The sequence below is a fragment of the Balaenoptera borealis genome, assembly GCF_965194805.1.
Source record: "Balaenoptera borealis genome assembly, chromosome: 5".
Classification (NCBI taxonomy): domain Eukaryota; kingdom Metazoa; phylum Chordata; class Mammalia; order Artiodactyla; family Balaenopteridae; genus Balaenoptera; species Balaenoptera borealis.
In genome coordinates, this window is record NC_138862.1 from 58114584 (window position 1) to 58127088 (window position 12505).

At 34.8% G+C, this 12505-nt stretch overlaps 1 protein-coding gene across 4 annotated transcripts in view; it reads left to right on the forward strand.

The window, feature by feature from the left end:
• The window catches only part of NECTIN3 (nectin cell adhesion molecule 3), a 187793-nt gene that overhangs the window by 29662 nt on the left and 145626 nt on the right, over positions 1 to 12505 (forward strand). For all 4 annotated transcript variants that reach the window (XM_082394720.1, XM_082394721.1, XM_082394722.1 and 1 more), the window contains exon 2: positions 11622 to 11963. In XM_082394720.1, coding sequence (XP_082250846.1) covers positions 11622 to 11963 — 342 coding nt within the window. The remainder of the gene's footprint in view (positions 1 to 11621; positions 11964 to 12505) is intronic.

A 12505-nucleotide genomic window follows, 5' to 3' on the forward strand; every position in this document is an offset into this window, starting at 1 on the left:
TGCATGCCTTTTATTTTGCTTTCTTGGCTGATTTTACTGGGTAGAATCTTCAGTATGAGGTTGCATAGGACTCAGGGAGACTGCCTGGCTCTTTAGGTTCTCTCTCCCTAGTTGTGGCTCTGTAATTCACTATGGGCGGTAAGCTGAGGCCAGTCATGTGGCTCATCTGTGTGTTTGCTGTCTCCCGGGGATCATTATCTTTTGTTGCCTGCTGCTTATTGTCTTGATCTGGTTGTTTCAAGCAGGTGGGTACATGCTGTTACTCTTCTTTGGCTAGAATCAGAAGTGTCCATAGTATTACAAATCTAGTCCAATCAGGTTTTTATCCTCACCACTCACTAAAGACAGTTGCCAAATTCATTAGTTACTTTTATCAGTCCTCTTTTTTGGCCTACACAGCATTTGGAGTAATTGATCACTCTCTTTCTAGGTACTTGCTAACTTATTGTGCAGGATACTTCTTGGTCCTCTTCTTTCTTCCCTGGCCACCCTTTGCCATCTTTTTTGAATTCTATTTAACTTCCAAACCTTTAAATGTTTGAATGCTCCATGGGTGCTTAGTCTTTGTGTTGTTAATACTCTTTAGTGGTTTCATTCAGCCTGATAACTTTATATACCTTTTTACAGGTTGACTACTCTAAATTTACATTCTCAGTCCATCACTTTCTCCAGAACAGCATACTTTTATGTATTCAGCTGCTTATAAATATATCCATTTGGTTGTGAAATAGGTATCACAAACTTAACAAGTTAAAAACTGCACTTCTGAACTCTACCCCTTAAAATGGCTCCACTTCCTGATTCTCATTTTGGTAAATGGCAACTCCACCATCCCACTTACTCAGGCCATAGCTTTGGAGTAATTTTGGCTTCTCTGTTTATCTTAGACCCAATATTTGGTTCCATCACCAAAAATCCTATTTGGTCTGCTTTCAAAATACAGTATATCCAGAATCTGACCACTACTTAACACTGCCACTTTGATTAGTATGGTCCAGACCCCATCTTCTCTCTCCTTCTTTAACAAAATACATTCTTAACTGGAATCCTTGGTTTAGTCCTTTTAAAAGGTAAATTAGAATATGTCATGTTTCTGCTAAAAACTGTCTAATTTTTCATTTTATCAGGATTAATAAAAGCCAAGTCCTACAAATGTATAGTCTGGTCCCCTGCTGCCACTGTGGCCTCATTTCCTGCCATTCTTCCTCTCACTTCACTATAGGGACACTGAAAGGTTCTTTTTTCTCACTTTTTCACTTTTTTCCAATCTCTGCTCCAGTGTTATTTTAAAAAGGCCTTCTTTTATCACTCTTTGATCAAAAAGTTATGGTTCTACCGTAAAGTAATAACTGTCCCTTTTACCTTCCTTTATTTTCCTCCATAGTTCTTACTATCTGGTATCTTTTTATTTTCTTGTTAATTCTGTCTTTCCAATTAGAATGTAAACCCCGTAAGGACAAGGACATCTATCTGTTCAGTACTATTCCCAGCACCTAGAACAGTGCCTGGAAACAAAGTACATACTTAATACATACTGATAGATTAATGCCCTGGATTCTCTCAACCATTTTTGATATGTGATCCAAGCTTTTCCTTAGAATATAGGATCTCCTATGATCCCAGAGTTAGAGATTCTTTCATACTCTAATAGTATTTGAGTTTTCAGCTTATAAATAGTTTTCACATTTTATTAGTCACTTGGCTCTACTCTGTCTGCACTTATCTCTGTTTTGAGTGTTGTTTGGGGATATTGTTGAAAAGATTCTTGTTAAATATTTGAAGTTGACATGGCAAACATTTATCAGTTTAAAACAATTCAGACTAATTACTGAATGTACTGGTGTTATATTTAATTCCTCTAAAATGTTTTTAAGTGTGCTGAAACTGTTGAGGATACCTAAATTCTCTGATTTTACTAGTCTCTTGAAAATGTATACTTACTTCAGTCGTTGCTTCAAAAAATTATTCTAAATTTTGAGGAGTCTGAAAGGCTCCCTACTTTAGAGATGTTTGGAAGTGTTGTTTGTAGTTGGACACAGTACAAGTACAATCAATAAATGTTTCATTTGTATACTATTTGCATATACTTATTCTGTAGATCCTAATATTTGGAAGATCCTGGGACCTAAAATGTCCAAGATGCCTGTCATTTCTTGTAGGGTGAAAAGTAAAATGTAGTAAATGATAATATTAAAATATCAAAAAGGATAGTATTAAAGATAGATTTGTGATGACTTCTTTTAGTTCTTGGTTCATTTCTTGGACAATTGCCACTTTACTCGTACTTCCATTTCAATCAGTGTTCTTTAATGTGATCTCTAATATGAATGTCAAGTCTTTCTGTTTGTTTTTGTTTTGAAAAAATCCATGGATGTTACATCAGTCCTATATATATTTTTTTCTGTTAGAAGCTTCTTGATCAATATATATATATTTCCTGATGACTTGAATGCTCTGGATAGTCTAATTACTCACTGAATAGTCATTCAGTCAGTACAGTCAAATACACATGAAAATTCCGAATAGTTGTTTATTCTTGGTTGTTGTGTTTTCATGGGAGCCACAGGTAGGGGAAAAGCAATCCTTTCTGTCTTTCTCTTTGAAAGAATGATAAGTTCAGTTGATTAACTACAAAACTTTTTATTTGATTTATATCAAATAGACACACAGAGCAGAAACAGAACATCGTATCTTATCATGTTTTTTCCTTGGCTTCTAGAGTGTACAGTAGCCAGGATATTACAAAGTTAAGGTCTTGCCAGACATGATAGGTTCAGTTCTTTGCTGTTCTTAGCGTCTTTATAGTGTAGGCTTTACATCACCATTAATGAAGAACATACTTCAAATAACTTAGATTTTTAGTAATAAACAGTTGTTTCTCCAGTACACTTCTGCTCTCCAGTCAAACGCTCCAGTGAAGCTTCAGATGGGAAAGTTGGTGGAAGAAAGCTCAATGTTTGGGAGATCTTGAGTAGTGAGGCATTCTAATATTGACCTTGGTCTAAGAACCACAAAGGAAAATCTGTTTTTCCACGGTTTTAAGATTCCATGGGGGAAAATCTTATTCAGAAATGGCTTTTAACTTTTGGGTTTAGTCTAGGATTGGAAATGTAATAGACACTTTTGTTTGCAAGCAACAGAAACTAACTCTGGCTAACTGAAAAACAAGGAGATAGGTCATTAGAAACTCATAGAATCTAAGGGAGAGCCAAATTATCAGTACTTAAAGGGTAGTATAAAGCCTTGAGTAAAGGTTTAAGGGTTGAAACAAACAAAAAAGTTTTACACCAGAATTGACTTTTGCAACAAGCAAAAACTACTCAGAATGTTTCTGTAGAAAAATTAGAAAGTAAAAAACCACTCATAACCTCCTAGAAATTAAAACAAAAAAAATCGAAAAGAAAAACCTGATAGTTTCATTAATATTTGTTTATGAGTAAAATTGAACACATTAAAAAAAGCCATTTATAGTTTTTTGGTAAATATCTGCTCAGGCTCTTCAGTTATTAGAGGGTTAATTTTTTTGGTCAAATCTATCAACTTTTTCCTTGGTGGTTTTTCTTTGTTGTTGTGCTGAGAGTGGTTTTCCCCATTTAAGTATTGTAAAATATTTTAAATACATTTTTGACTCAGTGGATCCATTTTTTCTTTTTCCTATCTCCAAATATTCTCTTTAGTAATGGTGGCCATTAGCCATGGTTCTTTTTTCTTTTTTTAAAAAGTTTTTCTTTAATTAAAGTATAGATGACTTACAATATTATATTAGTTTCAGGTGGACAACATGGTAATTTGATATAGAATATACCACAAAGTTATTATACAATATTGATTATATTCGCTGTGCTGCACATTGTATCCTTGTAACTTTTTATTTTGTACCTAGTAGTTTGTACCTCTTAAACCCCTTCACCTGTTGGGCCCCTCTTCACAACTCTCTTCCCTTCTCTCCCCCCTTCATAACTCTCTCCCCTTCTCTCCCCTCCCCTCTCTCCCATTAGTTTATTCTATCTGTGAGGTGATATCTCATTGTGGTTTTGATTTGTATTTGTATATGATGATACAAATAAAGAGATTCTGTGTATAAGAGAAACCATATAGTATAATATTTGTCTCTCTCTGTCTTATTTCACTAAGCAAAATATCCTCCAGGTCTATTTTGTTGCAAATGACAAAGTTTTATTCTTTTTTATAACTAATAGTCCATTTTGTATGTGTGTGTGTGTGTGTTTCTGTGTGTGTGTGTGTGTGTGTGTGTGTGTATTACATCTTCTTTATGGATATTTAAGTCGTTTCTGTGTTTTGGCTATTGTAAATAATACTGCTTGAACATTGGCGTGCATATATCTTTTCAAATTAGTGCTCTTGTTTTTTCAGGTAAATACCCAGGAGTGGAATTGCTAGATCATATGGTAGTTCTATTTTTAATATTTTGAGGAACCTTCATACTGCTTTTCATAGTGGCTGTACCAATTTACATTTCTACCAGCTGTGCATGAGGGTTCCTTTTTCTCCACATTCTCATCAATACTTGTTATTTTTTGTTTTTTTGGATGATAGCCATTCTGAGTAGTGAGGTAATATCTCATTGTGGTTTTGATTTGCATTTGTATTTGATAATAGTGATGTTGACCATCTTTTCATGTACTTGTTGGCCATCTGTTTCTTCTTTGGAAAAATGCCTGTCCAGGTCCTCTGCCCATGTTTTAATTGGGTTGTTTAGTTTTTTGATATTGAGTTGTATGAGTTCTTTGTTTAGTTTGAATAGTAATCCCTTATTGGATATACCATTTGCAAATATCTTTCCCCACTCAGTAGGTTGTGTTTTCGTTTTGTTGGTTTCTTTCACTGTGAAAAAGTGTTTAAGTTTGATTTGGTCCCATTTGTTTATTTTTGCTTTTGTTTCCCTTGCCTAAGGAGACAGATCCAAAAAAATATTGCTAAGACTAATTTCAAAGAATGTATTGCCTATGCTCTCTTATAGGAGTTTTTTTTTTAATTTTTAATTTATTTATTTTTATTTATTTATGGCTGTGTTGGGTCTTCGTTTCTGTGCAAGGGCTTTCTCTAGTTGTGGCAAGCGGGGGCCACTCTTCATTGCGGTGCGCGGGCCTCTCACTATCGCGGCCTCTCTTGTTGCGGAGCACAGGCTCCAGACGTGCAGGCTCAGTAATTGTGGCTCACGGGCCCAGTCGCTCCGTGGCATGTGGGATCCTCCCAGACCAGGGCTCGAACCCGTGTCCCCTGCACTGGCAGGCAGACTCTCAACCACTGCGCCACCAGGGAAGCCCCTCTTATAGGAGTTTTATGTTTTCAGGTCTTGCATTTGGGTCTTTAATCCATTTTGAGTTTTTGTGTGTGGGTTTGTTTCTGGGCTCTCTATTCTGTTCCATTGATCATGTGTCTATTTTTATACCAGTACCATAGTGTTCTGATTATTGTGGCTTTGTAGTATAGTCAGAAGTCAAGGAGTGTGATCCCTCCAGCTTTTTTTTTTTTTAATTGCTTAGGCTGTTAGGGTTCTTTTGTGGTTCCATATGAATTTTAAGATTATTTGTTCTAGTTCTGTGAAATATGCCGCTGGAATTTTGATAGGAATTGCATTGAGCCTGTAGATTGCTTTGGGTAGTATGGGTATTTTAACAATCCATGAACAGGGATATCTTTCCATTGATTTGTGTCTTTTTTTATTTCTTTTATCAGTGTCTTATAGCTTTCAACGTACAGGTCTTCTTCACCTTCTAGGTTAAATTAATTTTTTAATTTTTTGGCCACACCGTGCGGCTTGTGGGATCTTAGTTCCCTGACCAGGGATCGAATCCGGGCCCTTGGTAGCTCTAACCACTGGACTGCCAGGGAATTCCCGTCCTTGGTTAAATTTATTCCTAGGTGTTTTATTCTTTTTGGTGCAATTGTAAATGGAATTGTTTTCTTAATTTCTATCTCTGAGAGTTTGTCATTGTGTATAGAAATCCGCCAGTTTTTGTATATTGATTATGTAACCTGCAACTTCACTGAATCTATTATTTCCAATTTTTTTTGGTGGAGACTTTAGTTTTTTCTATATATAGCAGCATGTCATCTGCAATGACAGTTTTACTTATTCCTTTCCAAATGGAATGCCTTTATTTCTTCTTCTTGTGTGATTGCTGTGGCTAGGACTTTCAATATTATGTTAAATAGAAGTGGCAAGAGTGTGCATGCTTGTTTTGTCCCTGATCTTAAAGGAAAAGCTTTTAGCTTTTCACCATTGAGTATGATATTAGCTGTGGGTTTGTCGTAAATGTCCTGTATTATGTTTAGGTATGTTCCCTCTATACCAAATTTGTTGAGAGTTTATCATAAATAGATGTTAAATGCTTTTTTTTTCTTTTTTTTTGTATCTGTTGAGATGATCATGTGCTTTTTTACCCTTCGCTTTGTTAATGTGGTGTATCACATTGATTGATTTACAGATATTGGACCATCCTTGCATCCTGAAATACTGCTTGATCATGATGTATGGTCCTTTTTATGTGTTGTTGAATTCTGTTTGCTAATATTTTGTTGAGGATTTTTGCATCTGTGTTCATCAGAGATACTGGTCTGCAGTTTTCTTTTTTTGTAGTGTCTTTTTCTGATTTTGGTATGAGAGTAAAGCTGGCCTTGCAGAATGAGTTTCAGAGTGTTCTCTGCTCTTTAGCTTTTTGGAATAGTTTGAGAAGTGTAGGTACTGACTCTTTAAAGGTTTGATAGAATTGCCCTGTGAAGCTGTCTGGTCCTGGGCTTTAGTTTTTTTTGGAGTTTTTTGATTACTGATTCAATTTCATTACTTGTAATTGGTTTGTTCAGATTTTCTATTTATTTGTTCCTGATTCAGTCTTAGAAGATTGTAATGTCTAGGAATTTATCCATTTTTGGGGGGTTGTTCAATTTGTTGGTGTATAACTGTTTGTGGTATTATGATTGTTTGTTGTACTTCTGTGATGTTGGCTGTAACTTTTCTTTTGTTTCTAATTTTATTTGGACTCTCTTTTTCTGGAAGATTGTGACTAAAGGTTTATAACTTTTGTTTCTCTGTTCAAAAACCCAGCTCTTGGTTTCATTGGTCTTTTCTGTTGGTGGGTTTTTTGGGGTTTTTTTTTTGGTCTCTATTTTATTTATTTCTGCTCTGATCTTTATTATTTTCCTCCTTCTACTCTCTACCTTTGGGCTTTGTCTTCTTTTTAAATTCTGTTAGATGGAAAGGTAGGTTGTTTGAGATTTTTCTTGTTTCTTCAGGTTGGCTTGTATCTTCCTTCTTGGAACTGCTTTTACTGTGTCCCATAGATTTTGGAAAGTTGTGTTTGTTTTCATTTGTCTCAAGGTATTTTTTGATTTCCTCTTTGATTTGTTCATGGACGCATTGTGGGATTTTTTTTGTAATTTGTTTTTAGTAGCATGTTGTTCAGTCTCCACATGTTTGTATTTTTTCCATTTTTCTTTCTGTAATTAATTTCTAGTTTCATACCATTGTGGTCAGAAAGGATGCTTGATATAATTTCAGTCTGTTAAATTTACTGAGACCTTTTTTGTGGCCTAGCATGTGATCTTTCCTGGAGAAAGTTCTATGTGCAGTTGAAAAGAATGTGTATTCTGTGTTGGGATGAGATATCTATTCTGTAGATATCTATTAAGTTCATCTGGTCTAATATGTCATTTAAGACCACTGTTTCCTTATTGGTTTTTTGTCTGGATGATCTATTCACTGATGTAAGTAGGGTATTATAATCCCGTACTGTTACCATATTTTGTCAATTTTTCCTTTGTGTCTATTATTATTTGCTTTATATATTTAGGTGCTCCTATTAGGTGCTCCTATATTAGTTGCATATATGTTTACAAATATTACATCTGCTTCTTGGATTGATCCCTTTATCATTATATGATGTCCTTCTTTGTCTTTTGCTCTGGATTTTCTTTTAAAGTCTGTTCTGTCTGATACGAGTATTGCTACCCCATAAGCCATTATTCTTAAGGTTGTAAGGAGATATCATTAGCACTACCCCTTCGAGTTAATTCTGATACTTAATGTCTTAGTAAGGTGGGATTGCTATAACAAAACACTATAGACTGGTTGGCTTAAACATCTGACATTTATTTCTCATAGTTCTGTGAGTTTAAGAAATCCAAGATCAAGGTGCAAGCAGATTCAGTTCCTGTTGAGGACCCTTTCCTGACTTGTAGACAGCCACCTTCTTGCTTTGTCCTCACAGAGAGGGAGAGAGAGCCCTACTCTCTCTTCCTTTTCTTATGAGGACACTAATGCCAGCCTGTGGGCCCTGCCCTCATATAACCTAATTACCGCAAAAAGACCCCACCACCAGTTACGTATTCAATATATACATTTTGGAGGAACACAAACATTCAGTCCATAATACTTCTTTTATCTTATCTCTTTTCTGCCTCCACCTGAGGAAGATGATTCTGTTTATTTTTTATTTGCTTTTATTTTGAACATTATTTACTGTGATTCTGACATCAAAGAAGAACACAAAGTAAAAACTAAAAGTTCTTTCTTTAATGCTTAGTAGTATCACTCCTTAGAGTAACTAATGTTTATCTTCCAGAATATGCAAAAAATTATTGTCAGTATATATGGAATATGCGGCTCATTTTTTTACATTTAGATCTTTAATCCATCTGGATTTGTGTGTATGTGTGTGTGTGTGTGTTTAGTAAAGCAAGGGTAGATCTGTTTCCAAATATTAGCTCTTGTCCTTTCATCATGTCTTGACTAATTCATTATTTCCCCACTCATACAACATATTACATATTGTATGTCATTCTACATGTTGATCTGTTTGTGTACTTTCAATTGTTTTAAGACATTAAGGTTTTTATTATTTTTACTTTAGTATTCTTTCTCCCCTTTACTGTGCTATTGTGGTTTTTTTTTTTTAAACATATTGTCCCTAGTTTAGTTTCAAGAATTTTTGTCATGGTTTTTACTGCAGTTGCATTGAATTTGTGTGCTAACATGGAGAGATTTGCCGTCTATATAGTGTGTATTACGTCTTTCTTCTCAGGAACATATCTTCCATTTACTCAAGTTCATTGCTCAGGTTTCTAGATTCTTTACAACATTATTCATGGGTGTTTTAAATGTTAATATTTTGCAAATATTGACTTTTTCTACAGTAAATTTGTAAAGGTTATCACCTGTTATGGCATGATGAATATACATTTTGTATACAGTTTGCATGGTTTGCAAGCAACCACATTATTTGTTCTAATAGTGCTTTACTTGGCCTTCTTAGGTTTTTCTAGTAATAGGTTTTTCAAATAATAATTTTGTCTGTTCCTTTCTTATTCTTATTCTTCCTTCTTTCCTTTTCTTGTCTCATTGAATGGGAATTTCTAGTCTAAGTTGAATGATGATGACAGTGCACCATCTTGTCTTGGTCTTTCATTAATAACCATGCCCCCTTTAAAATTTTAGCGTTGTGATGGCCATTGATTTGAGAAAAATCTACTTTATTATTAAGAATCCTTTTCTCAGTTGTTAGTTATTTTTTTAAAAATCAGATAATGAGGGCTTCCCTGGTGGCACAGTGGTTAAAAATCCACCTGCCAATGCAGGGGACACAGGTTCGAGCCCTGGTCTGGGAAGGTAAGATCCCACATGCTGCGGAGCAACTAAGCCCGTGCACCACAACTACTGAGCCTGCACTCTAGAGCCCGCAAGCCACAACTACTGAGTGCGTGCCACAACTACTGAAGCCCACGTGCCTAGAGCCCGTGCTCCGCAACAAGAGAAGCCACCATGATGAGAAGCCCGCGCAGCACAACAAAGCGTAGCCCCTGCTTGCTGCAACTAGAGAAAGCCTGCGCACAGCAACAAAGATCCTACGCAGCCAAAAATTAAAAAATAAATAAACTAATTTTCAAAAAAAATCAGATAATGACTATTGAATTCTATTAAATGTCTTTTTGGCATCAGATGAGAAAGTTACGTGACCTTTCAGTGTGATGACTAGTCTAAAAATATCCTTACACTCTTGAATATCCTACTTGATCATTGTGTCTTTTTCTTTAAATAAAGAGCTGTTTGTTCTTTCATAATATTATATGAAATTTTCAATATTTGTAAATTGCCCTTTCATTTGCGTAGTTTTGGGTACTAGGCTTACGATAGCTTGTTAAAATGCATTAGAATACTTTCATATTTTATATGTTTTAGGTTAAATTTTAAAAGCTTTGTAATTATGCTTGAAAGCATGATAAGAGCAATGATGGTAAATTTTTTTGGACTTGATACTTTTTTGGTGGAGTGGCTAAAAGAAAGCCTTTTTCTTCCATAGCTGTTAAGTATGGTCAGTGTGAATTGTCGGTCCTTTTTTGTAATATCCTCAATCATCTCTTGGGTGGTAAAGTTTGCCCTCTTATCTAACTATCTATTTGTCTATCTATCTATGTATCCATGTATGTATTTATCTAATATATTCATTTATGGTTTTTTTTTCCTCCCAAAAAGGAAAAAATATTATTCATGGAGATAATATTGTGTAAAGGTTTTGTTGTTGTTTGGAACTGTTGAATATGTTTAAACACATTTTTCTTGGGTATCTTTTTAAGTGATACCCTTTTGCATTTTTGTGTTTATTTAAAAATATTAATTAGACATAACTCTAAACTTTAAAGGTATTTATACAGTTTCCATATTCAAGTGCTTATATTGGTTTACTTCTTAGTTTGAGCATTTATTTTGCCAGGACATGTATGTGAGTTGTAAACTCTCCGAGGATTTGTTATATATGTTCTAATATACCTGTCAGTGAAGAGCATCTTGCTTGAGTTTAGTATTCATGAGTATTAGTCCTATGTTCCTTAAAATGATTTATATTCCGTCCATTGCTTTTAGGAAGGAAATCAGTATTATAAAAGTGAAGTTTGGTATCATTTTATTTTAACTTTTGCTTGTAGAATAGTTTTTCTTCATCTGTGAGATAGAAAAACTTAATTTCACATTTATATGTGTTTTTTAAATTCATGTTTTCTGGCAGTTGGTCTATCTTTAACGAGTGTTTTATACAGATTTTTGGTAGAGGAACTCTCCAAAGAAAGAAACTTTGGTAGTATATTTGGTTTGGCAGATCCTAAATGTATTAGTTATTTGTTGCTGAGTAACAAAATACCCTAAAATTTAATAGTATTAAAACAGCATATATTTATCACCTCTCAGTTTCTTTGGGTCAGGAATCTAGGCATAGATCAGCTGGGTCCTTTGTTTCAGAGTCTCTCACAAGGCTGCAGTCAGGGTGTCAGCTAGGGCTGGGACCTTACCTGGTGGCTTGACTGGGGAAGGACCTGCTCTTAAGCTTACTCTTGGCCCAATCTAGTGCTTTTTCCACTGCAACACATATTGGTGATTATTTGATTCACTTAAGAATCATTCTTTGGGTCTTAAATCCAGCCCTGGGAACATCTAGCTCTTTTCAGTCCTTCCTGTTACTTGGTCATTAGTGTCTGTGCCTCTGTGTGTGTGTGTATACTTACACAAGGAGAAGAAGGGAGAGAGGAAAACAGGAAGGGAGGGAATTTCATCATATGTTAGTGTAACTTCTTTTCATTTTTAAGAACTATGCTTTTTTCTTTTTCCTTAGGTGCCTTAGCTGGACCAGTTATTGTGGAGCCACATGTCACAGCAGTATGGGGAAAGAATGTTTCGCTGAAGTGTTTAATTGAAGGAAATGAGACTATCACACAAATTTTATGGGAGAAGATACATGGCAAAAGTGCACAGACTGTTGCAGTTCATCATCCTCAATATGGATTCTCTGTTCAAGGAGAATATCAGGGAAGAGTCTTGTTTAAAAACTATTCACTTAATGATGCAACAATTACTCTACATAACATAGGATTCTCTGATTCTGGACAATATATATGCAAAGCTGTTACATTCCCACTTGGAAATGCTCAGTCCTCTACAACTGTAACTGTATTAGGTAGGTGTACTTGAATTGTATATCTTGGTGGTGGTGTGAGGATTATTGTAAAAGTATTTTCAAGAACTTAAAATGATTGAAGTGATATATAAATGTAGGTTTAAAATAAAAGAATTCAGATATGTTTTTTCAAGTTCTGTCATAAAATTCTATGATTTTAGACTCTTGGTTTAAACTAAATCTTGTCCCTGTCTACCTGTGTATCTATATAAAGCTGTGTAATTTATAGCTATTTTACTTTCTTCATGAAAGATTGTTTTTTATTTATAATACTAAGTGCTGAGTTTCTTTGACATTTATTTTCATTATTTCCCCTCAAATTTTCAACCTTTAATTAAATTACCATCTTTAAATAAGCTCTTCCATTTTTTAAGTGACTGTGGTCTTAGAGCCATTGACATCTCATGTTTGTTTTTCAAATCAGATTTTATTTCTGCTGTTGTGGATTTGCATAGCTATTTGAATCTTGGTCTATTGCTTGCATTGAAAGATCTTCTGCCTTTTCCTATCTGATAACCATTAAAGTTTATAGCAGAATTTAG